This window comes from Electrona antarctica, assembly GCF_951216825.1.
Source record: "Electrona antarctica genome assembly, chromosome: 18".
Taxonomy (NCBI): domain Eukaryota; kingdom Metazoa; phylum Chordata; class Actinopteri; order Myctophiformes; family Myctophidae; genus Electrona; species Electrona antarctica.
The window spans coordinates 33,060,929-33,088,098 of NC_136799.1; the positions used below are offsets into that span (position 1 = coordinate 33,060,929).

Consider the following 27,170-nt stretch of genomic DNA (forward strand, 5'->3'; position numbering starts at 1 on the left):
GGGTCTCCTCCCAGTGGGACGTGCATCGAGGACCTCCCTAGTGAGACGCCCGAGAGGCATCCTAACCAGATGCCCGAACCACCTAAGCTGGCTCCTTTCCAGGCGAAGGAGCAGCGGCTCTACTCTGAGTCTCTCCCGCGTGACTGAACATCTCACCCTGATCACCTTCTCCGTCCTCCCCTCACTCGTGAACAAGACCCCGAGATACTTAAACTCCTTCACCTGGGGTAATGCCTCATTCCCTACCCGGACTGCACAATCCACCGGTTTCCTGCTGAGAACCATGGCCTCAGATTTGGAGACGCTGATCCTCATCCCAGCCGCCGTACACCCGGCTGCAAACCGGTGCAGTGAGAGTTGAAGGTCTTGGATCGATGGTGACATCAGGACCACATCATCTGCAAAGTAGTGATGCAGCCCTTAGCTCACCAAGTCGAATACCCTCTCCGCCACGACTTTGCCTCGAGATCCTGTCCATGAATTAGGTTCTCAATTTGGGGGTCCATGACACACAAGGAATTGTTTGAGAACCACTGGGCTAGAGAGATAGGGGCATAATGTAGGCCTATTTTTGGGTTCAAAATGACTGAATGAATCTTAAGCAGAGGCCGGTCTCTCTCATTGAAAGCAAATAGTCTTAATTCCAAATCACACTTGGTTCTCTGGTTCTTGGCTGGACATAGCCAATGAATGATATATGGCTGTCAACAGGGGATCTGCACGTAATTCTGACATGCAGGACACTGCAAGGGGTTATGAATGATATATGGCTGTGAACAGGGGAAGTGATAGAAAATGGTGTTAGTGGCTTTAGAGTGGGTTAGTCACTGCACAATCATGTAATCATATGTACTGTACAGTATAAACCAGTACTGTAAAATACAGCATCCGCTTTATCCTCCACCCAAGTTTGCCTGGGCAATCACATTTAAATGTCCTCAATCCCTCCACATTGTATGAGCCTTTCTTTACAGTGAAAGAACATATACAGTATCTATCACCCTTTTAAAGAAAGATCAAAGTCAGGTAATGCAGCTTTTATTGTTTAAAATCTTTTTTCTTAAATAGTGACTCTCTTACACAGCATAAACATGTTTCCTCAGATGTTTCTGTGAATTAGAAGACAACCTCAAGGTATTTGATACTTTGGACATTGTAGGACAGCGTTTCTTGGTTTGTAGTTCAACATGTGATAATATTGTTCTTCTCTCAACTAAATGAAATGACAATATGCAGTTCAGCTAACTTAAAGTTGCATTCATTTTGCTCTTATTTGGAATCTATTCAAATTGTGTGTAGAAAATGGCAAGTGACGCACATGCGTTGTACAATATCCTTTTTGATCTACAGAGATCAGTCACTCCTGAAACCCCAAAACCATTTTTAAACAGCCGCAACAAAGCCAGTCATTTCCATCCATGGAAAGGTCCAGTGCACTCCTCGCTCTCTCTCTTCCAATCTCCCTTTTGCTAGTTAACCAACACAATAATAAATCAACTGTAGTTACAGTGTGGATCATCCGGAGGGCACAGCCAGTTTGTGTGACGGCGGGTTGTTGTTAGCCGGAGTTCTGCTGGTATATAAAGGGTTTACATGCCCAGCAGCAACAGCCTGGGGTCCTCCACCACTGACTTGATCCTGCGCAGGAAGGTGACGGCCTCCCTGCCGTCGATCAGACGATGGTCGTACGTCAGGGCCACGTACATCATGGGACGGATCTCCACCTGACGGATTGGGAGGGGTTCAGTCGAGGGAATAATACAGCCACTTAAGTCTATACATTCTACATTTAATTGTTGCACAATTAAAACGACAATATACCGTACATGTCATTGTCTATTCACAGCTTCGTCCATTTATACAATGTTTCTAATGGCTTTTAGATTTTGCATTAGTTTATATTTTCTCCATGGTCTTAAAATGTTACTGTACTTATGAATAAATGGTGAATAAGTCCAAGGACATTTTGTTCGTTAATAAATCTTTTCTCTGGGGACTTTTTTTTAATAAAAACTAAAATAGCAGATCTACAAGCTCATAGCCTCATTTATGAATATTGAGTTTGTAGATCTGCTATTTTTGAAGAATTATGAACATTTGTGCAAATAGTTGAATATCTACCTGGAACAAGCAAATACATATAATTATTCTTTTTTTTGGGGGGGGGGTCCTTGACATAAATATTTGAGAACCACTGATATATATAAACAGGATTTTCAGAAAAGGGTTAGGGTTAGATTTAGGGCAGATTCACACAGAGTCCGATTGATTAGACTGTTCCCAAATACGATTGCCTGGCCGCCGCTAGCCATGATTCACATTGGCCTTGATTCTTCCAGACCGGAGTACACATTATTCAACTGTAATGGTGGCTTTCACATTGCAGCTATCTCAATCGGTCCCGGGAACAGTTGAGTGATCCGCTCCCGGGAACGGTATGCAGCATTCAGTGGTCCTGAGTGCACACCCAGGACCATAGTGTGAATCTGCCCTTAAAGGTAGATTAAGAAGCAACAATACAAACCTTGCCCCCGATAGCAACAGGCCGGTCAAATATTCCATGCATTCCCAGAATGGCAGACTGTGGGGGGTTGATTATCGGGGTTCCGAACATGGACCCAAACACTCCACCGTTGCTGATCGTGAACGTGCCTCCGTCCATATCCTCAACGGCAAGTTGGTTTGTGCGGGCCTACAGGCATACAACCACAATTAGTCAGGACCAACATTGTAGAACAAGTTAGTTGATTTAAAAATATATTGTATTTATTTATGAAATATTACCTTCTCTCCCAACATGTTGATAGTTTTTTCAATGTCTGCAAAATTCATAGATTCGACTCCTCTAATTACAGGTACGACCAAACCCTGTGAGAGAGGAAAAGTAACGTGACAGTGTCTTTTACACTACAGACAATAGCAGAACATAAAGGCTTACTTATTATAATGACATTGTTGTACCTTTGGTGTGGCTACTGCAACACTTATGTCGACATAGTCCCTGTACACGATCTCCTTTGTGGTGTCATCGATGACTACAAACGGAGTACAAGAAAAACTTTATAGGTATGATTATCAAATGATGCGAATCCACATAATCATGGGTTTATTACAGAACGACCGTGGAGCCATTTTCATGGGTTGCAAGTAAATCATTTATATATAAAACTTATGTATTTAAAAAAATAAATCCAGTCAGAAAATAGCAGATCTACAAGCTCTCAACACATCACATTGTGACACGTTATGAGGTTGTAGATTTGCTATTATCACGATTAAATAGAGCTTTAAAGTGGTTAGTTCATAATGCATTCATGTACGTTTGGGTGCCCAGGGAGACACCATATTTATCTTGTGGGTCCCGAACGGATAACGTTTTGTAACCATTGATATAAAGAGCCATACCGCCATTGACAGCGGGTTGGTCAATCAGCGCGTACGCTGAAGCCTTCACAAATGCTGACATGAAGCCCAGTTTGATGTTGTGCTTTTTGAGGAAGGCATCCTTGTAAGTCTTCCTCATCTCTGACATGTTGCTGTGGAGAGAGTGCAAGAACTTTAAGACATTGGACAACAATTACAATTTACTGCAATCATTGATGCACAAGTGTAACACCCAAGCTAAGGTTTTTGTGTGTCTTGAGTTGGATTAGTGGCTTTGTTTTATTTGCTTTCCCTGCATTCCTTCCCATTGTTAATGGCACAGATATTCACAGTATATGCTATGAGGATTGGGGGAACAATCAGTACACAATCGTCTTGAGACATTTATGTGGCGTCTCTTGAAATTCTGCACAACATTGGTTTCACTAAACTAATTTCCGGTTTCAAATGTACGCAAGCGGTGTCTGTCAGTGTCAGACATGACAAGCTGAAGCTCTGAGATTTATCATGAAACCAGTCTTTTTCAAAGTGGTGGTCCAGGCTCAGGGTTCCTTGGTTGAGGGTGTTCCAAATGGACCCTTACAGGTCTGTAACTGAGTGTATAAATAAAATGGAACCTAAAGGACCCTTATAGATCCATTTGGTACCAAGTTATTGGTGTTCCATGAAATTAAAACGTTTGAGAACCACTGATGTAAATTACTTATTTAATTTACAGTAGGCAGTAAACTACACTGTACATAGATCATTACATTCTTATTAGTATGTAAGGCTATCTTTGAGGAGGACATCAATGTTTTGAACTGATGCTTAACACCCTGAGCGCACAGGACGGAGTTCTCCTCCCTATCAATTAGTAACGCCCAGCGCTCAAGATGGAGATTGATCAAAAGGACGGAGATTATTGATATCAAAACCGATCGCTCCACAGGCTGGGAGCGTCTGTTGCGCAACACTCGATGTTATTTCATCATCGAAAATGTTCCCCCCCATTTTAGCCGACGAGATTGAAAATCTTAAAACGTGAGTAACTCTCGACGGAATGATTTATCATTCCGTCCCATTCTAAGAAAAGATTATGTGTTAAGACGGCCCACCGCAGTCGCGTCGCTAGTCGCGTTAGAATTAATCATACCTCCCGTTATTGCCAATCGCCTCGAGTGTTTTGGCTACATCAAGCTACTTCAGCCACATCCGGGATAACATCCGGTCCGTCGCTAAATGTGCTCCGCTGCTATAAATCGCTGGGCACTATGATTTAATGGATTAAATAACCCCGGGCGTTTGGGGTGTTAATGGAAAGTATCACTGGTGCGAATGATTAAAATCTGGTTAACAGTTTTTTTACAGGAAAAAACAAGAGGTTTCAGGTCATGGTGAATAGCTGCTATTGACACTGACGTGCTAATCGTTTCACCGTTGCTCATTTTACCACTTGTATCTCTCTTTTTAATTGTTTGTTTTCCTGTCTCTAACCCTGTTGAGGCTCTAGGGTTTCTCCGCTAACACAATTAGCCCGTCCCCCAAGACACACACTCTCCGAGAAAGGAGAGAAGAAGCGATAAAAATCTTCACTTTCTAGAGCCTGTAAATCTTATTGGGCCGTCATAAAAGCCCATATCGGTTGAGGTAGCTCTCCCACTCAGAGTGCAGGTCTCTGCGGGCCCCTGCAGATGCTACAGCCTCCTGCTCTGAGCGGCTCCTTCGGCTCCAGATGAGCCCAGGCCTGGGAAGTCTTCCTCCAGACGGTCAATGTCAATTCAATTAGGATACACAGAAAACCCTGAATAGCTGAAAGCCGACACCGGGCATCTGAGGGGGAAAGAAACCCTCAAAGTGTCCTCTTCAGCAGAGGGGGCAAAGCGCAGACAATAACATTTCCTTGTAAATTAATAAAGCCTGTTTTAACAATTCTTATCTTCGTTTTAGATGCCATTATGACCAAATATTTACATTCCAGCATTTAAAAGGGTATTGGGTTTCAGAAAGCTTTTCCTATTGGGCAGATTCCAATCTATAACCATTTGACAGTGTGGTTTCCTCTCTTAACACTTTAGAACAGAAAGATCATATTGGCTAACTTTTCCTCCAACACTATGTTCATTTATACAATGTTTACAATGTATTACTTACTGTAGCTACAATTGAAGATTGTATACATTTAAAAAATAATGTGTGGGGGGGGGGGGGGGGGGTAAGTGATTTTCTTTGGTTAAATAGCTAATGTTCTGATAGTACTCATTGCTATTGTGTTCAGTAACAGGTCTCATACAGTATATTCTAAATCATGTTTCTGTTAATGTAAATCTGTTTTATTCTGACATGTGATCAGAATCAGCATTTCAAGTCTTGGTTGAAGCTCGCCGTTGGGTCCAGATCCCAGCATGCCCGGCTGGGCAGCCGGCCCAGTAGAACACTGGGTCGGTACCGAGGGCCGGGCAGCCAGACCCTCCGATGTCAGAACGACACCGGGGGGCATCGGAGCCCGGGCTCAGCACAACTCAGAGAATGGATAAACTGTTGCATCATTTCACATGTTTACTTCAAGTTTTATTCAATCATCCTATAAGCTGACAAATCAGTACTCTCTCCTAATTGGCTGAAATTTTGTCACCCGTTATCAAAAAGCTGGAGAGACACAAACAAACACACTAGCAATGATTAAGTAAGTAATGATTAGCAATGATTACTATCAGAATATACTGTAATGCTTTAACAAAAATGTTTTGTTTTAACCAGAAAATATCAATTACCGGTACCCTACCTTGGCTTTAACTTAGATGAAGATGTATTTCCAACTTTACTATATGCGGTAAATTGAAGCATTTGCTTCAAAAAGCCTAACTTTGATGTGCTACAACATGGTGGATTCACGGACCTCCGAACGCACTGAGGTCTTGATAAAGTATATATGAGCTAATGTTGGATTTTCCTACCTCATGTCAATCTCATTAAAAGTAGTCAACATTGCACATGTGTTCTGCGCTTCCTTCAGTCTCTGGGCTATTCTCAGTCTCATCCGGTTCATTTTCACCTGATAAAAACACAACCACAGGGTGTTAAAAACAATACCTTAAGACAACTCTATGAGCGCTTTGTTACTTTTGTTAACCATGTTCACTGACGCTAGCCTTTGGAAGAGTTCTTACCCGGTTCTCTGTCCTGGCTCCTTTAGCCCCTCCCTCGGCCTGGGCCACTGGGGCAGGAGGAGCTGGGGTGGGCTTGACTGCAGAAACTATGGCAACGAGGCAAAGAGGCCGTTAGTACCACTTAATGCATGGTTTCGCAACATAGGATCCGGGGACCATCAGAGATGCAAATTGACTCTTACGGGACTATAGACTGGGGTTCCCACTTCTCAGAGACTTAAAGATAAACTCGTATCAAATGGGGGTCCATGGTCTTAAGCATATCAAACCGGGGATCCTTAAAATTAAGAACCATTTAGCTAACGCAAACCCCAATCTACACTGTAATCCTCAGTGCTCATTCAACTCTGAATGAACCTGCTGGTCCCGAACCTGCTGAGGGAACAAGTGGCTCAATGTAAGGTTAGGCACATTTAGCCCATAACCACTTTACTTCATTATTTTTTGTGATTTGAATTTTGTTATTTTTCACGTCATGGTTATGAATTGAATACCTAGAACCTGAATGGAAACAAGACAGCAAGGACTTTTTTTTCGGTGCCATCCTTTTAGACTCAAGTGTTTGGCTGAACTGTGCTGTTTACATTGCTGCCTAATAAAGTATTCAATCAATCAAAGCACCCGTCTACACGTGGAGGAAAAAGGATTCATCACTCTCCCTTAATCAAGAGAGCAACAGAGGTCAAGTTAAACACTTCTCACATGACACAGGCTGACTGCCCGATGACAACTAACCTGGTTTGGAGTCCATAGCATGTGCTGACACAGGTGGCACAGGGGGCATGCTGGTGGGGATGGGGCCCATGGCTGAAGGCGCAGCAGGAGGGGGTGGGGGAGGCGGGGCTGCAGCAGCAGGGGGTGGAGCCTCAGCTTTGGGAGCCTCCGCAGCTTTGGGAGCGGCAGCTGAAAGACGCACAAGTGAACACATGAAGAAACATTAAGCTTTCAAGTTTATCACCGCATTGTTGTTAATGCAAGCACAAGTCCAGTTAAGCTCTCAGACCTCCTTTGCGAAGCTTGAAGAGAGGAGTTCCGCCCTCCACCTTTCCTCCATCAGGGATCAAAAGTTCCTCAATCACACCGGCTGCAGGAGACGGAACCTGCACTGAGGTCTACAAAAGAACATTTATTATTAAATTAAATACAATAACATTTTTTTGGTGTGCAAAAATCATACTAGATTATACTTTGGAAGGGGAAAAAATACATACTTTATGGCTAGTTTCAAATGGCTAGTTTCAAACTGGTCAGTCGAATTATTAGTAGGATAAGATAAGAATGTAAACTAGCATATATAAGGCTTGTTTAGCTTATGAGTTTGAATCAATATTCATGTCATGTGAAGGATTAATACAAGGCTAAAACTTTGAATAGACACATTGTGGACAAAAGTATTTATGCCTAAACTAGATAAAGTGATGATAAAGTGGTCATATTTTTGCACCAAATAATATTCAATGTGTCTATTAATTGTCAGAATGACTCGCAATGGGTTGTGAGCTTGTGGATCTACTATTTTCACTGAATCTTTGCCAATTATGAAATGCCCAGATTATGGCTCGTACACACTGCACGATATTTGCTCCGATTATGCTGTCGGGGCAAATTGTTGGCGCTCGCCGACAAAACTCCCGATCTGATGTAAAATCAGGCTTTGATCGGCAAGGTTTTGCTCGCTGTGTGTGAAAGGCTCTGCGATAAGATATAGCGCCGATAAAAGTGCTCGCCGACGTCTCCCCGACGTCTTCTGAATATCTAGCAGGTTTGGCTCTGTCGCCGACTGGACATTGTACAGTATGAACTGGGTTGGGAGCGCGTCCCGAGAAGTCCTGTATTACAGCCAATGAGAGCACTTGCACCGACACTGACTGTCGTCGACTGTATCGATAGATGATCAGATGATAATAATATGTACAACCTTTATTTCTTGGGTAAATACCTGTCCTGTGTCGTACAATGGTAGCTATATTAGCCCAATGTTGCTGTTAAATAGTCTATAAAACCAACTCATTTCACTTGAATAATGTTGATAAAACCACATCGGAGAAAACTTTTGGACCTTGTGCGTGTCGCTCTCTCTCTGTGTGTGTGTGTGCACGCGCGCGCAGAGAGACGGAGAATTATATTTCATGAAAATCAAGATTTAACGTCCTGTCTCGCTGCAGCCCACGTAGGCTACACGCTATCACAAACATTTCGCCCTGTGTAGCCTGGCTATCCTGTGTGTGTGGCTTGCACGCAGAGAGAGAGAGAGAGAGAGAGAGAGAGAGAGAAGCGTCCTGTGTCGGTCTCGCGCTTGTATCACGGCATCCTGCAGGTGCGTGAGATGTAAAAATGAATAAAATAAAAACAAATTAATATCGGGTCTGGATCGCATCTTGGTGAACTCTTGCAGTGTGTGATGCCTAGTCTGCGACCAATCGTTTAGTGTGAAAGCCACAACGATATAATGACAGACGATTTAAAAAAAAAGACTCCTGCAGTGTGAAATACATAACGATCTGATGACTCGCCGACAACTTTAAAACTCCTGCAGTGTGTAGGGGCCATTAGGGACAAGTGGTTGAACAATGTACCGCCAGGTTGTTCATTTTTATTAACCAAACTTCTATAATATTACACAGATTAAACTGACACTTACTCACAGTAAAATACATTTACATTGTTGAAAGGGTACAGCGAGTCATTTTACCACACATCATTCATTAAACCATGTGTATTTTACAGAATATATATTGCCCAGCCTTAGCCTTAACCTCTCTGACCTTTCCACTTATATCCATTTCACTGAGTCTAAACAGTACAAACTATGTAAAGAGGTTTCAGAGATAAAGTGTATTACTGATCTGCAAAGCAATATGCTAGTTTCTACTCAATCTTTTGCATTCCTAATTTCCTACGTACTGTGATACAGTGTCAGAGAACATATAGTACCTCGCATTTATGTCCCAGTGAGTCTAAATGTCGAATGTGTCATACCTTATCAGTCTCAATTTCGCAAACCACTTCATCTTCTCTGACGGTATCTCCAACAGCTGTAAGCAGAAATCAGTTTGTTTTTTAAAACGGGGAAAGACTTTTGACCTCTTGCTCAACAGCTCTGTGAGGAAGAGAGCCTGGAATTCAGAACAATGTCTACACAGTAGCAGCAACCAACATCGGTATAAGAATAGAACATAGGCACATACCTTTTTCCCACCTCACGTCTCCTTCCGATACAGATTCTGCAAACGCAGGCGTATTAACTGTGACAACTTCGTTCCCTTTAAGATAAAGGTGAGACGGGGAAACCAGGTTGATCACTGCATACACTGAAACTATTAACCCATTAAAACCGGGAAAGCATCCGCGTCATTTTTTTTAATATATATATATATATATATATATATATATATATATTAGCGTTAGCACATTGGTTGGCTATTCAAAAATAGCAGATATTCAAGCTCATAGATGCGCGATGAGCTTGAAGATCAGATATCTTTGAAAAATTGACATGAAAAGGTTTGAGAACCACTGATGTCTTTTTGACTTTCCCTCCCGTTACCATAGGCGGTGATCTATGGCCAGTGCCAGCAGAATACACGAAAAATCCAGAGAAGAGGAGCTGTCTTCATAAATGGTAAATGGTGCATTTATATAGCGCCTTTTATCCAAGGCGCTTTACATAGATTGTGCATTACATTCACCCATTCACAGACACATTCATACACCAATGGTGGCACCAACCAGCACATCAGGAGCAATTTGGGGTTCAGTGTCTTGCTCAAGGATACTTCGACACTAACTCTGGGGGAGCCCAGGTTCGAACAGGCAACCTTGCGGTTACCATCCAGCCACTCTACCCCTGAGCCACCGCCGCCCCATGACCCGGAAGTAATAATCGGCCATTTTCAAGCCAGGGTCACGGCCGTGTTCTAGCGATAAAACCCTTGATATGGTAACCGGGAACTTGAATTAATGTTTTATTAAGCTCACAAGACCGTACTTTACCCCATTCTGAGCCCTAAAGCCAGCGTGCGCAAACACATGCACGGTGGATTTAGGATCTCGGTTCTCGGCTGTTTCTACCATGGTAGCTAGCGGTGGCTAGCGACGGTAGCTAAAATCCGGTAAAAAATATTATTATTAATTCTGGATTAATACTGTTTTATCAAATCTCGTGTTTGGCAAAGGAGGGTTTAATATCTTACCACGAGATATCTCGAGAATGGCATGGATTGTGTTAAGCTAACTGTTAGGCTTTAGAAGACATTTTTATGATGAATGATAATGGGTTAATTTAGACACAAGACATCTAGGCTGATTACAGTACATACTGTAGGCTACAGACGTCCTGAAGTACTGGATCTGGAAGACACTGGACCTAGGATCACATTTCCTGAAGACAAAAAGCACAGGAATTCAGCAGCTGTCCAACTGAAATGTGGCTAAATCAACCCTGCATCTTTTTACGACGATACGATTACCATCCTGAATGCATAGAGATATACAGTACGTTAGGGATGGGACGATAATTGTTTATCGTGATAAAAATAAATAAGACAATCGTGAAGATTTTAATTTATCGTGAAATTGTCCTCCGTCATACACTAGGATGATTAGCTTTTGTTGAGCTGCAAATTCAGTGCCACTTGACTTAAAGCCTATACTTGATCAAACTCAACTGACCTGTAAAGAGCACACTTCTACATATTGATTGGTGAAAAATAGTACATCTACAAGCCCGCAATGTGAGCTTATAGAACAGCTATTTTTGGCGAACATTCTGGGGGTTATTTTTATATAGTCCCATCACTAATATATGTATGAAATTGAATACAGTACTAGGTTGATTTAGGATTACATTGCAGAACACTTTGGGTTGCATGCAACAGGGCACAGTTATGCATGCCAAGGTCATGCAACCTGCACATGCTTTATGATAAAACAAAGATTACAGAGGCCACTTCACTTGTGTGGTTGACCGTTCTCAGACAACAGCTGTTAGTTGGAAGGCAATCATGTGACAGTTTAAAAATGGCAGTGTGACATATGATGGAGTACTAGGAGGAAATCTGTGAGGCAGGGTGGTGGGTTGAAGGAATTTCATGCAAGGAACTTTTAAGATATGTGAAATATCAAATGAATGCTCAAAATCTACTCCTCTACTGCCATAGAGAATTAACAGAGTATGTGTTTGTTTGGGGTGTAGCACTTACTCATTGTTGAGCGTGATACCATGGCTAGCTGATAGAGCTGAAACATGACAAGATGAGCATGTGGATATGATTTCCTTTGAGCAGCATTAGTGAAAACAAAAAGGTATTCATGATTTTAAGACTAAACAACAAAATGTCTCATACCTGATGTAGCTCGACGAGCTAAAACATTATTCCCCTGTGGAAAGAGACAACCAGTTAAGAACTGTAAGCGTTTCATTTCCTTTCACATTGAAACATGCCATGTGCTAAAAAAAAAGACAAGGGACAGGTGGAAAAGTTCAACAAGGGACTGACATGATAAACAATAACTTCTTTGCCTATCCTATTAGACAGACGGACCCATGTTCAACTGCTGTTCACATGGAACCCTTCTCCACTTCGTCCTTCAAAGTTCTCATTTGAATATTTGCTACTAGCCTACTACCACCAAGATCTGCATTCCGCAGCGCCAGCTCTGCTTACCAAAAGTGGCCCACTGGGCGCTTGCATTTAGCCGGGGAGCCACAGGCCCAAAAGCTCAAGGAATCGAGATTAACCTTATTTGTGTTTTTCCTATTAATTTTGTCATTAAGCTCCACAGAATGAGGTCTGCTCTGCCGGAAACAACGCAAAAAAAAGTTATGGCCATTTTTGTATACCACACCATAGACAACCAATATGAGGCAAAATAATTAACATGTCAAACTAGGGGGTTTTCATGATTCTGAATCCATTCCAAGCGGGTGCAGTACTTAGTTTAGACAGTTTTTGGTTTAGACTAGTCATTGGTTAGACCAGTCATTAGTCCTACAACTACAACCTATCTCAAACCCTCACCCTAAACCTAACCTCCCACGGGACAACACCTAAACCCATGTCTAACCAATCTGACTAGTCTAAACTAAGTATGCACCCCTTCCAAGCATTAGTTTTGCAAGAAAAACACTCTTTGGCCTAAATTCGGCCATAGCACAGACGGCTATGGCCGTTTTTAGGCCAAGGAGTATTTTTCGTGCAAAAACAATGCTTGGAATGGATTCAGAATCATGAAAACCCCCTAGTTTGACATGTCACATGCTACTTAAAGCATGATGAAATTTGGAATTCTTTAACTTATTGGTTGTCTATGGTGTGGTATATATAAACTTTTTTGCAATGTTTCCGGCAGAGCAGATGTCATGACAGGTCCTCTCAAATTTTGGGTGAATGGCCCCCCAGCCAATTCCATGCATTTGGCATGTTTTGCTTTGCTTAGAGTGTAGACACAGAGAGAGGAGGCATGCAGGACATAACAGGAGTCAAACTTGCATCCTTGCAACTCACAAGGAAGGAGCATGTGGCCACTGGCCAGTGGACTGGACTAAGTAGCTGAGCCACATGGCAAACCAAAATAATATATCCATTATTTATACCTTTCCAAAACAAAAGTTATTCACAGAACATGATTGATTCAAAAAACAATTAAACATGAGATGAGAATTATGAGTTTTGAATCAAAGATCACTTCTGACTCATGATCTTTGACACATTCATTAAAATTGTCACTTTAGGTACCATCTGCAATTTAAAACGTAGAGCTAAAGACACCAGGCACAGTTCACTTTATTTATCTCATCTCTGTAAATGGTGTATTTATATAGCGCCTTTATCCAAGGCGCTTTACAGAGATTGTGCATTACATTCACACACCACACACCACACACACACACACACACACACACAGCGGTGGAAACCATGCAAGAGACCAACCAGCACATCAGGAGCAATTTAGGGGTGATTGATTGAAACAGTTTGTACAGTACAATTACAGTACATTTCAAGCACAAACTCAATACAAAGACTGTTAACTGAGTGGACGACCCAATTAAGCATTACACTTGTTTACAAGAGGGTCCCCCATGTTCAATTCATCAAAATTCAGTGTTCAGTGTCTTGCTCAAGGACACTTCGACAGCAACTCTGTGGGAGCCCGGGTTCGAACTGACAACCTTACGGTTACCGTCCAGCCACTCTACACCTGAGCCACCGCCGCCCCTGTGAAAGTTCAGTGGTTGTTTTATTGTTTACCTTTGCAGTGGATTTTTAAGGGTGCCTGCCCTGTCAAGTGTCAATAGAGTTTTACTTTACTGCGACTTTGCTTTTGGATTTGCACATCCACCATTATCTTGTAAAGTTACCTAGTTGCCCATTAACAAAAGCCCTGTTATACAAAGTCTTGATTAGAGTGGCAATATGACTGACACCCTTCCGAAACCAACAAAATGTTAATCAAAATGCAGTGCTAGACAGCAAAGTTGCCTCTCTCACACAACCCTAAGTTGTGTTCCATCTAACTTTTAGCTGTCAATAACGGAATAAAATGTTTTTGTTTTGCATTATAAAAATAACCTTTTTCTGACTTGAGTTTAAATCATTAACTACACTGAGTTTTCACATCAGCACCTAAAAACCATCAACAGGTCGGACACTATAATCACACAGGTGCTAAACCCCACACAAGCAATGACCTACACACCTGCCTGGGAGGCTAACTAATCAAACCAAGTGAATGTACATTTAGCCAGTGTGCTAGCCTGCAAGTGTTGACCTTTAAGTTTAACAAGCCCGGGCTGCCAAAATGCGCAGAAAACACATCTTTTCCAAACTTTAATACGAGTTGCACCACTGATTGTGGGGGGCGTTGAGTGTCATGCTGTCCTTGGGGCTGCAATGCTACGGGCCTAGCATGCCCGGCCTAGCATTAGCATGCTAGCTCTGCACTGCTTCGCAACCACAGCCCCCCCCCCCCCCCCACACACACACACACACACACACACAGAGACAGCTAGGGTACGAGTTGTCCTTCCCTAGCTAGAGAGGGTGAGACTAAAAACAATGACATGGCATGCTATTATGCGTATTCTCGCCTACCTGGCGGATGGCAGAGAGGGAGCGACCGAAATTCCTGGTGAGACACCGGGAATGGGATAGCATGGTGTGGCCGTTTGACAGCAACCTGTCTGCGGGAGGGAAGCTATCCTGTCACACCGGTCAAGATGAGAAGCTCAAGCTAAGGAAGTGAAGTGGGATGGACCCGGATGGACCATGTGATCTGGCCTGGAGGGGGTGGGGTGGGTGGGATGAACCATACATACACGAGATGATGTCTGTGATTGCAGGGGGGGGGGGAGTCTCTCTCTCTCTCTCTCTCGACTCTCCCTCACTCTCTCTAACTCTCTCTCCCTCCCCTCTCTCCTATGTATTTATTTATTTGTCCACAAAGACAAATCGATTGGTCGAGTGAATGGTCTATATAATATTGGTGGAAAGCCTGGTGAGGCGAGGTTAATATAATATAGGCATATAATATTCTTATAAATCTTATAATCTTGTCTAAGTCACTTTTAGCGATTTTAAAAGTGTATTCCTTTTCCAAAAAAATCTCACACACACACACACACACACACACACACACACACACACACACACACACACACACACACACACACACACACACACACACACACACACACAATTATATTATTTCACGTTACAGCTATGTGACAGAGATGACCACAGTGTGTCAGTCAGTCAGACAGACAGACAGACACCCAGATTTGCGTCCGTCCACAGAAGAGCTTTTCGATGATGGCCACGCCTCTGGTCCGTTCTGTTTGATGCATTGATGTCTACTCTCTCTCTCCACTCATCCCTTCAACTCACTTCACTTTGGTTGCAGGCCATCAACCCGACACAGCTCACACAGCAGCGCAACAGGTAAGAACTCCACTGTTCTCATACATACATAGATAGATAGGCCTAGCTTGTGAAGTGTTTAATGCTGCATTGCTGCATGCATACAGCTAATGTTTTGAGATATTTTGCTATTTGAGAGACTTAATTGATAATTTTCCTTTTAATGTTTCTGACCCCCTTTTTTAACCCAGTAGGATTAAACAACAATAAAAAGATTACAGAATTTGAATTATTATTTGTCAAAAAGAAAACAATTCTAGATGAAAATATAAAACCATGGAATATCAAAATATCCTACAATATTGTACATGTATGTTAGCTTAATAATGCATAGAAGAAATAGGCTATGTGACCTATGTCATAGGATATATAGAAAAACACTGGTGTTTTCTTATAGATCTGAAGTTATCAGATCTGTATAGAATCTTTTCCAGTTGTATATATAGACAATATAGCAGAAAAAGTATGTATAGTTAATTGGCCTATATATTTGTACAACTATACTGCACTCAAGCTTTCCCCAGGCTATTCATTTAGATTTCATTGTATTAAGTGTCTTTTTCCATCATTGTAAAAAGAAAAAGAAATAACAACAACACTCAACTTTTTGTTGTGCTTGCTTGAAAAGTAATCCATCATCTGACAGAGTATATGATGTTTGCTGAAAGCTAAAATATTTTCTCCTCTGTTGTTCCGTTTTGAAATGCAGGTCCATCCATTATGTTTGCAAGTTGATATTAAATATAGATAACTGGAGCTCTACCATGATTTTATAGCTGTTGTTAACATTGACATTGTTGCAGTACAATACATAGGATGGAAAAATACACAACAACTTAAATATTCAATCATCATTATTTAATGTTAAACAAGTGAACCTGGATTCCATAAATTAGGATATAAAAACTAGCTTTTACTATTTTTTAAATCTGAACAAAGATTACACATTGATGATTAAATATTTGAAAAACCTAAGATGAATTCCCCATATTCACTTGCACCTATTAAAAATTAATATATTGTGTGCAGGTAGTCTAGGTCTTTCATATATTGAAATATTCCATGCTCACAAGTATAAAGCAATTCTTCTTTTATCCTTTATATTAAATGTCATTACAAATCCAAGATGAAAGGATACATAAGAGTAGATTCCCATGTTCCTTAACGTCTTTGGAAATATCTTATATGAATCTGTCAGTCTTGGAAATAATAAGGAGTCCTTTGACATTCTATATACCATGAATATGTAATACAAATTTAGTTAGCTGAAGTAGTCATTATAAAAACATAAAGGCAATTTGAATGGATGCGCTTTACCCGTAAAGGTGATCTCCACTATCTTTCCCCCCTCTCCTTTCCTTTTTTTTTCAACCGTTGTTCAGTTTAATATACCTTATTTTAAATACTACACAAGGAACAAAGAGACTATTGGTTTCAAAATTATATTACTCATACTTTACTTGAAACACTTTTCTAATATATTTAGCTGGTACATGATCTATGAGATTAATGGCTCACTGATTTCTTACTTTCCAGATATCTACAGAGTGACAGGTGCCAGCCGTATACGCAGTGTTCCCATTCAGCATGAACCTCAGCATACCTGACCACAACATGCACAGCAACAATAACGACGGCTGTCTGGACGACGACAAGCCCGACCTCATGATACCGTGCTTTCGCAGGAACATGTACGACGAGCCCCTGACCTCGTACTCCAGCGGATCCATCATCTCTCAGCTCCTCCGCAAGACCATCCACAGCAAAAGATCACAAGACGAGAGCCACTTCTATCACCTGCCCCCTTCCGCCGTGTCCAGCTCCACCATGGCCGACTCCAGCCAGGAGGACCGAAGCAGCGTCTCCTCAAAGGACAGCATGGTTGAGGCCGCCTCGCCCGGCGGCCACCTCTCCACGGGAGCCAGTCCGGAGGCGGAGCGGCCCCTGAGCGACCACCTGCAAGCCAAGAGGGCCCGCGTGGAGAACATCATCCGAGTCATGGCGGGCTCGCCCAACAGCCGGCTGCACGGCGAGAGCGAGAGGTCCGAGACGGACACCATCAGGGACACGAAGGAGACCAGGGAGGCCTACAGGGAGAACAAGCGGAAACAGAGGTTGCCTCAGCATCAGGAGCACAGCATCGGTGCCGGAGGCACGGCCAGCAGAGGTGCTGGGGGTGGCGGCGACACCTGCAACAACAAGGATGAAGAGTGTCACAAACTGAAGGAGCAGCTCCAGAGCATGCAGAGGCTCTTGCGTCAGCTGCAGGAGAAGTTTCTTCAGGTCTACAATCAGGAGGATCCAGAACATGATGACAGAGATGAGACCTTCGACGCCATTGAGCGCGACCACTTGGTACACAATAGAGCGTCTAGCTACGTAAACGACCAAGAGCAGTTTGAGAGGAGCCGCGATAGAGTGGTCAAGGACTGTAAGGACAGAATGAATGCAGAGAGTCATCTGGTATACCAGAAAGAGGGCCAGCATCTCCAGGATACGCTAAAGCAGGAGCTATCCAGGGCTGTGAATGAATGCGTGGACAAGGTTTTCAGCAAACTGTCTGCTGCATCGCTGGTCCCACCGCAGCGCACGTGCCCATCTCCAGGGATGCAGACCAACATGGGACAGGAGAGGAAGGACGAGGTGGCAAGCTGTGCCCCAGAACAACCCCACCCCGAAGACATCACAGTCAAACTCAGGCCTCTGGAGTACTATGAGAGCAGCGAGGCACAAAGCCCACAGGATCAAACTGAGGCCCTTTCGCTGGTGGTCCGGAAGCCTTCCATGGCTCCTCTGAGCTCCGTCTCGTCTTCGGTGAAGAGGCCCTACCCCTTACACCAGCCACCATTTCAGTTCAACTACAGCACACCTCTGCATGACAGCCAGATCCTGGAGCATCTCCTTAAGTATGGACCACACACTAACTTTGGGGGTCTCCCGTGCATGCCCCCATCACTTGACCGGACCTCCCCAGACTCAGTGGACCTACCCTGGGATACTATTGCCATGAGGTCGAAGGTAACGTCCAGCCATCTGAGCCACCACTCTCGTCCCACAGCCATGGGACCGGTGAATGTGGACAGCATGTGTCTCCCTCATGTCAAGATGGAGTGTGCTGACCTGCAGAGCATGGCTGAACGAAACCCCTACATGTCTCTCAATATATCCTTTCATTATAACCCCCCCAAAACATAACATTATTTGTCTGACTAGTTGCAGGATTTGGTTGTAGTTATTGCAGTGCTGGACCACTATACCATTTTGATAATGAAATTACAAATTTGTACAGTAGGCCAATTTGGTTGGAATAAATATAGCAGGGAAATGTGGAAAAAATAAACGATATTAATATGATATATGATATTTGACAAATAATAATACAGATTATTACTATTATTACTTATAATATTGGATTTATGAGTGACAAATAAATATTTATTAATAAAAATGTATTCATTAGAATTTGTCATCTTAAATCGTGATTTTCGAATAAAAATCTTTCATATATAATATTATAGATACAATGTTAACCGTAGTATTTTGTACTACCTGACATAATATTATATCTAGTCCTTCCATTTGAACAAGCGTAGTTAAGGAACATTGCAATACAAGCTCTTCCACTAACAGACTTCAAGGAGAATTTCTTTCTTTGATCTTGCCAACCCCAACGAAAATTATAGCATCTTCTTTAATCTAAGCAGAGTAATGACTTTAAGTCCAGAAAAGGCAAATAAAAAGGAATAGAAGGCTTTGATAAGAACTGTCAGGAACAAAAGCCGGCTTTCAAAGGCAAGAGAAAGCATCAGTTTCTGTTTCAGGTAGCATTGTTTTTTTGTGTGGGCTTTTTTTTCTTTTTTTTTTTAGACTTGAAAAGGTGCGGTAGATAGATGTCTCCACCATCAGAGTGATGGGAGTGCATGTAAAAGGTCACTTCTGAGTGCCGCTGCAAACCACAAAAGCCGTCCACCCGTAACACTTGAGCTCTTGTCTTGAGCATTTGTTGTTGGACACATCTGTCAGAAGGTATATCATAGAAATACATCACAATTCCAAAGTATTGGGGAAAATAGGAGGAGAATCACTCAAAGACCAGGAGGATATTTTTTTGTAGTACTGCTATGCGAGTCAAATAATATTTCACCGTTTCTGTTGTTGTTGATGAACGGTGTTAGAAATTAATTCACATATTTTTAATGACTTTAATTTACGACATGTCTAAATGTTGTCAAGCAATGGGAAAACATGCTGAAATAGTCACAGAAGTGTTTTGTGTTGTTGTTCATATTGTTTTTTGTCATAATGCTGTGTAGAAGAACATTATCAGGTGCTTCTCTTTACAGTGCAAATAGATGTTTCTCTTTGAACAATGCTACATCAATCTTTCATCCCAACTTCCTTATTTCAAAGGTAGAGTTGCCTAATAAATGTATGGCGTGGTGTGACCTGATAAGGAAATATTATGACCTAAGGCGTTATACCGTAGTATGAACTACAGAGGGAAGGCTTCACAGTGTGTCTTCAGTGCCACAGGGGGAAAAACTTGAGAAGGAATTGAAAATATTAATATTTGCGATGAAGCCAATTCATACATTTGGCTCCCACAAAACAATAAATTGTTTAAAATAATATTAGAAAACACAAATATGAACTAGAACTTAATTTCATGTGATTTCCAGATTTTACACAAATAAGCATTTTGTCTGAGAAATTATATACAGTAACGTGGCGTCGTGACATATGTTGTCTTGAACTCAACTTAATTATATTTGAAAATCAACTCCCTTGTTTCAAAACATTTCAAAACAAACCTCGCTTCACTGCCAGACATGAAGTACTTCAGCCTCTAATTAAAAATCCCTAATCTAATTCGTAATGCTGTTTTGCCAATAAACACATGTTAGGGTCATTATTGACTCCCTGGTTAACGCCAAGCTGTTCTTTAGTGAAATTCAATTTCGCCGAAGATCGAGGCAACACAATACTCTGGCCTACTATCACCTTGCAAAGCGCTGTAGGGGGCTGCTGTGCGCCTCACGTCTAATTGTCAGCTTTCGCTGCCTTAACTCCAATGTTCACATTCAGGAAGGTCTCACCCCCAACCATCTGAAGAAGGCCAAACTCATGTTCTTCTACACCCGCTATCCCAGCTCCAACGTGCTGAAAACCTTTTTCCCCGATGTCAAGGTGAGTTATTACGATATATACAATATTGGCCAATTAATTCAACAGGTAGAAAATTAAAAAAAAAAAAAAAGAAGAAGAAAAAAAGACCAAAACAAAACAGAAAAGGGAATTACTGTGTGCTGGGTGTTTATCTCCTGAACATCTACTTGTTGCTGGACGGTTGGGATAGAATCAGCAGTGTGTCGTAGGATAGAAACAAAGGAGCAGAGGGTTTACACTAACAAAGCCGCTAAGCTGCTAGTATGTCCTGGGGGCAGAGGGAGATAGAGGGGCATTCTCTCTTTAAAAAGCCACTCCAGTCAGCAAATGGAGTGACAAAGGACTCTGTAGGCAAGGCATTGCTATTGAGTGTCAACACAGAGCCGGTATTAGACTTGCTCATAGCGTCCAGTCTGTGAGCTGTGCGCGCCGGCTCTAACCACAACATCCTGTGTGTTTTGGCCGTGCTGTCCTGTCCTGTCCCCCACCCCCTGCCCCCCCTCCCATCCGCCCCATACTTCTATCTCCTCTTTCCTGCCTCCTCTTCTGTCTCTTCATCACCTTCCCCTTACGTTACCTGCTCCACATTTACGGTCATCCCCACTCCCTCTTTTAACTTATCTCCTGACTCCTTTCCTATAAGTATACAGTATGCCCTTAGTCATACGTGGGTCGGCGGTTCGAATCCCGGCTCCTCCTGTCTACATGTCGAAGTGTCCTTGGGCAAGACACTGAACCCTACATTGCCTCCAATGAGTCTGTCGGTGCAAGTGAATGTGGGAAGTGAGTGCGACTGTTCGCCACTTCACCTCCCAATGTACAGTATGAATGAATGAACCATTCATTGGAAAAACGCTATAAAAAATAAAATGCAATTAAAAACAATTGTCTGGCAGAATAGCTAGTCTCCAACATCCTTTAGTTTCTCGTCTAAAGGTTCCTCTTTTTTTATTGACGGTTCTCCAACAGCCTCCACCTGTTTCCTCCCTTGACTATGATCCTCCAAACCTCCCTTGTCTCCTTCTCTTACACACATATTTTAGTCCTCACTGTCTCTCGCTTCGTCTCCCATGCCTTGACCATAGACACCATAGCCCTATGTCGTATAGCTCCCACTGTGAGTCCTGTTGGGCCCTCTGTCTGCTCTGACCCCTGGGGGTCAGCGGGGAGGCAGGCCTGCGAACATCTCCTTGCCTACGACCCTGCGGTGGGAAGTGGCACTGAACAAAAGAGGGCCCTAATCCCGGTGTCTGATTCCATTTTATCAGCTGGAGTCAGTGAGAGGGAAGCTTCCTTCTGCCCTTACGCTGCCGCGTTCTCACCCACAACACCAGAGAGAAGACACGTCTTTGATGCCTGCCCAGCCCTTGGGCGTTTTTTTCTGTCTTTCTGGATGAAGAGATAGAATAACAGGACTAATGTCAAGACTGAGTTTAGAAACACATTACTCTGACAGATGTTGTTTTCCGCAGCCAGACATTGGTGGGAAAAGATCAACGCAATTCATGTTGAGAGGAGTGATGGACCGTCACTTGTGGAAGAGAGGGGGATTCTCATGAGAAAGTGTTTAATCACTTTCAACTTGGCGCCCCTATGTTGGTCATGTCATTATAAGCACATTTTCAAAAATCTAAATTCTATTCTATACTAACTATCTAAACTATCTAAAGTATTTCTAGTAAAGCTTGCAGATCTGTTATTGTCACCGCCATTGTATGATGATATAGTACAACATGGGAATTCCATAGTTCATTGGTTTTCAACCAGTGGTCCGGGGACCACCAGTGGTCCTTGAGGGGGGTGGTCCCCAGCTAAATGATGTAGCATTGGTAACCAAATGATCTTTGGCTCTCAAGAGTTAAATTGTTGTTAAACATCGGCATTACTTAATTAATTTACAAGAAGTCTACACAATTAGAGAATGTAGAAAGTTATTTTGATCAAATAACAAATAAGTTTGCCTGTTATCTCTCCTATGGTACCACATCAATACAGCATGGAATTGCACGCAAACCTTATCCAACGACAACAAAATATGTTTGTTTTGGGTCTGAGAGTCTAAATCTCATCAAATTGTGGTCCGTGGCTCAAATGCGGCATAAATAATGGACGTTGATGTGAAAAGGGTTGAAAACCACTGCCTTAGTTAAAGCCCTAATTAATTTTGCAACCTGAAAAAGGCATAGAAAAAGCTTTATATTAAGCTAAATCCCTGCATTGGCTCAAAGAGCACACCCTGATTATGTGTGAATTTACTGTATATGAACTGCACGAAGCCAGAATTTAATGATGCATGTCTGTCTGTCTCTCCGTCTGTCTCTGCCTGTCTCTCTGTCTGTCTCTCTGCCTGTCTCTCCGTCTGTCTCTCTGCCTGTCTCTCCGTCTGTCTCTCCGCCTGTCTCTCTGCCTGTCTCTCTGTCTGTCTCTCCGTCTGTCTCTCCGCCTGTCTCTCCGTCTGTCTCTCCGTCTGTCTCTCCGTCTGTCTCTCTGCCTGTCTCTCCGTCTGTCTCTCCGTCTGTCTCTCTGCCTGTCTCTCTGCCTGTCTCTGCCTGTCTCTCTGCCTGTCTCTCTGTCTGTCTCTCCGCCTGTCTCTCTGCCTGTCTCTCTGCCTGTCTCTCCGTCTGTCTCTCTGCCTGTCTCTCTGCCTGTCTCTCCGTCTGTCTCTCTGCCTGTCTCTCTGCCTGTCTCTCCGCCTGTCTCTCCGCCTGTCTCTCCGCCTGTCTCTCTCAGTTCAACCGCTGCATCACGTCTCAGCTGATCAAGTGGTTCAGTAACTTCAGGGAGTTCTACTACATCCAGATGGAGAAGTTTGCCCGCCAGGCAATCGTGGACGGCGTCACCGACGTCAAAGACATGTCGGTCAGCAGGGACTCGGAGCTGTTCCGAGCGCTGAACATGCACTACAATAAAGCCAACGACTTTCAGGTAAAGCCTCTCCTTTTTTATTAGTTTGCTCTGGGCTCCTACGGTAGCGGTTCATTACTCTGAGATTCGATCAGCGTGGGGTTTGTAACCATTGTTTATGCAGCTGCAGTTTGAAATGAGCTCCCGTGAACCAGAAAGTAGAAATGCATCTTGTTGTCTGACATCACGCAGGCGTAGCATTTCTGATCAGCATGGTGAAGTAGCTGGATCATGTGCTCTCATATATCATGGCATGCCCCCATCCTTGTGGGGAGGTATACCCGGAGGAAATATCCTTGCTTGATAGTATATAGTATATTTATTTACAGTATGTATAGAAATCATATTATTTAATCCATTAAGACCTGAGGCCGATTCTACAAATGCCTTCTAAATAGATGTACAAGCTCGCAGCGAGGCACGAAGTGACGCACTGTGAGCTTGTATATCTGCTATTTTTTAGATGGGTTGAATACATTGGAAATAATGAAGTATTCACTTAACTGGAAAATAAATAAACTTCTAGTAGTTTATTAGGCCTTGAAGTTAGTGGCCAGAGTAGCGCTTGAACTGCAGATAATATTCAGGTGCTGCCAGCATGGAGCAGTGGTCATACATGTCCTTGTCCTGACCTACTACTGTATGTGTCACTCTGCACCTGTGGCTGGCCAGCCTTTACAGCCATTATCTAAACTCCAGAGTGATGCTTTATCACACTGTGGGAAGAGGAAGCCGCAGAATCCCACTAAAACAACTCAGGATTAGAGGACCAGTACGCCTGAGCGAGACTCAGATTGCTACTGATGCGGAATGCTGAGAAAGACGCTTTGGATTCCGAGGGAGAAGGCCGTTTGGTGGGAAAGGGACGAGACCGTTTTCTTTACCTTGGGACCAAGACATTCCTTTCCCAGGGATGCTTTGTGTCAGGAGATGAGAGCAAAGAAAAATAACTTATGCCAACAACTGCCGTGTTAACCGGCCAGTGGATGGGAAACAAGGCCAGCGTGGGCCTTCTCCCAGCATCCATTGCATCTAGACTCTGACGGTTGATTGGTGCCGAGAGCACATGGTAGAATTCCTGGGAAAATAAGAATAAGAAAACAAACCTATAGCTTATCAAAGCAGAGACCTGATATTGATGAGTTAATGATTCTGACATTGTGTTCATTGTATGTATGCAGAGTACAAAGAGAGATGAGTTGCCTTTTATCGTTGTGTGAAGAAATGTGCTGTCTTCCTTATGTATAATTTAGCTGAAGTGAGAAGTCTTTTAATCTGTGTCGCAATATTATTTTAACATAATGACTATTGCAACAGTATTAGAACTAGGACAACTAGGGCTGTCCATGACTAAGGCAATTGTTTGTCAACTAATAATCATAGGTATTTGGAGATTAATTTATTAGTTTGTAAAATTGTGTTTACTGCGCACAAATATTCAGAGACCAGCCTTGTCAGGTTGGTAAGATTAAGAACTGAACATTATAAAGCTGATTTCACAATGACTACTTGCTCAAAATAACAGAATTACCGGGTTATATCTAGAATTTACAAGTGAAATATGGAAAATGGAAAAAAAAGACTAACAAAGGTTGGACCACTAAGACCAAACCAAATTATTTGATTAATTGACTATGAGGGGACAGCCCTAATTGGAACAATGTTCTTAGAATGAGGAATGGTATTGACTATTAAACTAATAATGTTGTGTCTTCTCACAGGTTCCAGACAGATTCCTAGATGTTGCTGAAATCACCTTGCATGAGTTTTATACTGCCATTTCCACCGCCAAAGATTCAGAGCCCTCGTGGAAGAAGGCCATCTACAAAGTGATCTGCAAACTAGACAGTGACGTCCCCGAAGAGTTCAAAACATCCACCTGCTTATAAGACTTGTTAGAAAGAGAAAGGGGGCTTTATTTGACATTATTACCACATCATGTCGTGTATTTTATCGAGATTAAAATTTTAAAAGAACTTAGGTATATACACACCACTTTGTAAATCTGTAAAAAATATATATATTTTGAAAGCTATCGCTCTTCCAAAATACTGTACGTTCTTCTTTGAGCAAGAGGTAGTTATCATTACATTGCAATGTGCTCATGATTTATTGTCATGTTAGTGTATACATACAGTACATACAGCACATTTAGAATTGTATTGAGTTAAAAAAACAAAACAAACAAACAAACAAAAAAAAGAAAGAAAAGAAAGAAGAAAAAATGGTCAACATGTTTACAGAGGTGTTCTTTTCATATTAGAATAATCTTTAATCCTTATAGGTTAGGTATAGTTTGTTTTGGATAGTACAACTTGAAAGCTTTAGAGTTGTATCGGTTATTGTCGGTAGCAGTTTAGGTTTTTTGTTTCATTTCATATTACATTTGATAGCTGTATTCTGTATAAATGTAAATGCACTGGTAATTATTGTTGTATATTGTTTATGTTTTATTATTATGTCATAGTTATTAGCTTGACAGACTCTTATAATGCAAGCGACTGGGTTTTATCATCATGTATAAAAACGTATCATAAAAGGAACAATCATTTTTAGTTATTACACATTTGTCTACCATATTGAAGTGAAATAAATAAAAATAAAATAAAGATCTTAATTATCTTGTTACGGTAATGTAAGGTATTCCTTTAATTACTACGTTAACAAGTGCACGTACAACATTTTCATTTCATACACAGACACAACAAGCACAATGTAAACATTGACTCTACACAGTACAATCGTCAGTGTTCATTCATCCATTTGTAACATTTGTACATTCTCAGAGTTAAAATAACACAGAGGATTTTACTGCGTCTATATACACGACAAGCATTTGCAGGCTCACCATAATATTCTAGCGAAGTTCAGAGGCCCTTAGGTACCCCTTAGGTACCTCTAATCCATGTCACACAGCCAGCTGCTAAATGTCCTACAAACTATGCTGCTCACATTGTTCACTGAAGCCAATTCAAGTCGACTTTCTAAGGCCTGCATTCATTGTGTGTCCAGTGCGGATGCGAACAATTGCCATGTCTTAAAAACAGACACAATGCATTCCCTCCAAATGACTAATGCCCGATGTGACCTCATATCGGAGTTGTGCCACCAAAGCAAAATTCCACAAACCCGTTGACTCTTTCTTCCAGGCACCGCCGCTCAAAGTGTGCTGATCACTTCACAGTTCAGACACGTGCACAACAGCACGCACACACACGCACACACACACACACACACACACACACACACAAACCGACACACACACACACACACACTATCACAAATCTGCAATGAATTTGACTGAATACAATCCTGGCAATTATCTACCCCATAGTTTAGTTTGAATAAATTCATGTTACCTACTCATGGTGAATTATAATTTCACACCACTACATTGTTGATATTCTGAGGACACTTCAATGCATTCAAGGATACAATGTGCTGTTAAAACAGGACATACAGTAGGAAGGAAAACTAAGTCTACAATAGCTGAACCACTTGATCAAAACACAATGTTTCTTGTTAATGTGTTAGATTACATTGCCAATGCCCAGAACCAAACATTTAATTGGAAAACCTGTTAGGTGCCCAAGCACCAATTACATCAGAAATGATAACATTAAGGAAATTAAAACATTAGCTTGCTAGT

At 42.1% G+C, this 27,170-nt stretch overlaps 2 protein-coding genes across 2 annotated transcripts; one reads left to right on the plus strand and one right to left on the minus strand.

The window, feature by feature from the left end:
* Positions 1 to 1,022: 1,022 nt before the first annotated feature.
* dlst (dihydrolipoamide S-succinyltransferase) lies at positions 1,023 to 14,820 on the minus strand. Its single transcript, XM_079528422.1, has 15 exons — positions 14,627 to 14,820; positions 11,879 to 11,912; positions 11,735 to 11,771; positions 10,853 to 10,914; positions 9,722 to 9,796; positions 9,513 to 9,568; positions 7,537 to 7,645; positions 7,269 to 7,436; positions 6,534 to 6,619; positions 6,321 to 6,418; positions 3,406 to 3,536; positions 2,962 to 3,035; positions 2,785 to 2,868; positions 2,525 to 2,692; positions 1,023 to 1,724 (listed from the first exon to the last, which is right to left on the minus strand). The coding sequence occupies exons 1-15, from the start codon at positions 14,687 to 14,689 to the stop codon at positions 1,590 to 1,592; spliced, it is 1,380 nt and encodes a 459-aa protein (XP_079384548.1). The 5' UTR covers positions 14,690 to 14,820; the 3' UTR covers positions 1,023 to 1,589.
* A 582-nt stretch (positions 14,821 to 15,402) lies between these two features.
* On the plus strand, positions 15,403 to 25,676 carry prox2 (prospero homeobox 2). The gene is made up of 5 exons (XM_079528006.1): positions 15,403 to 15,472; positions 16,988 to 18,619; positions 20,537 to 20,638; positions 23,348 to 23,542; positions 25,243 to 25,676. Exons 2-5 carry the CDS (start codon positions 17,039 to 17,041, stop codon positions 25,408 to 25,410), a joined length of 2,046 nt encoding a protein of 681 aa, XP_079384132.1. The 5' UTR covers positions 15,403 to 15,472; positions 16,988 to 17,038; the 3' UTR covers positions 25,411 to 25,676.
* The last annotated feature ends 1,494 nt before the right edge of the window (positions 25,677 to 27,170 follow it).

Coding starts and splice junctions, on each gene's coding strand:
- prox2 (XM_079528006.1), top strand. CDS start 17,039: ATGAACCTCAGCATACCTGACCACAACATGCACAGCAACAATAACGAC. Junction 18,620..20,536: donor ACATGTCTCTCAATATATCC/TTTCATTATAAC, acceptor GTTCACATTCAG/GAAGGTCTCACCCCCAACCA. Junction 20,639..23,347: donor CCTTTTTCCCCGATGTCAAG/GTGAGTTATTAC, acceptor TGTCTCTCTCAG/TTCAACCGCTGCATCACGTC.
- dlst (XM_079528422.1), bottom strand. CDS start 14,689: ATGCTATCCCATTCCCGGTGTCTCACCAGGAATTTCGGTCGCTCCCTC. Junction 9,569..9,721: donor AGACGTGAGGTGGGAAAAAG/GTATGTGCCTAT, acceptor TTCTGCTTACAG/CTGTTGGAGATACCGTCAGA. Junction 3,036..3,405: donor CCAACCCGCTGTCAATGGCG/GTATGGCTCTTT, acceptor CTCCGTTTGTAG/TCATCGATGACACCACAAAG.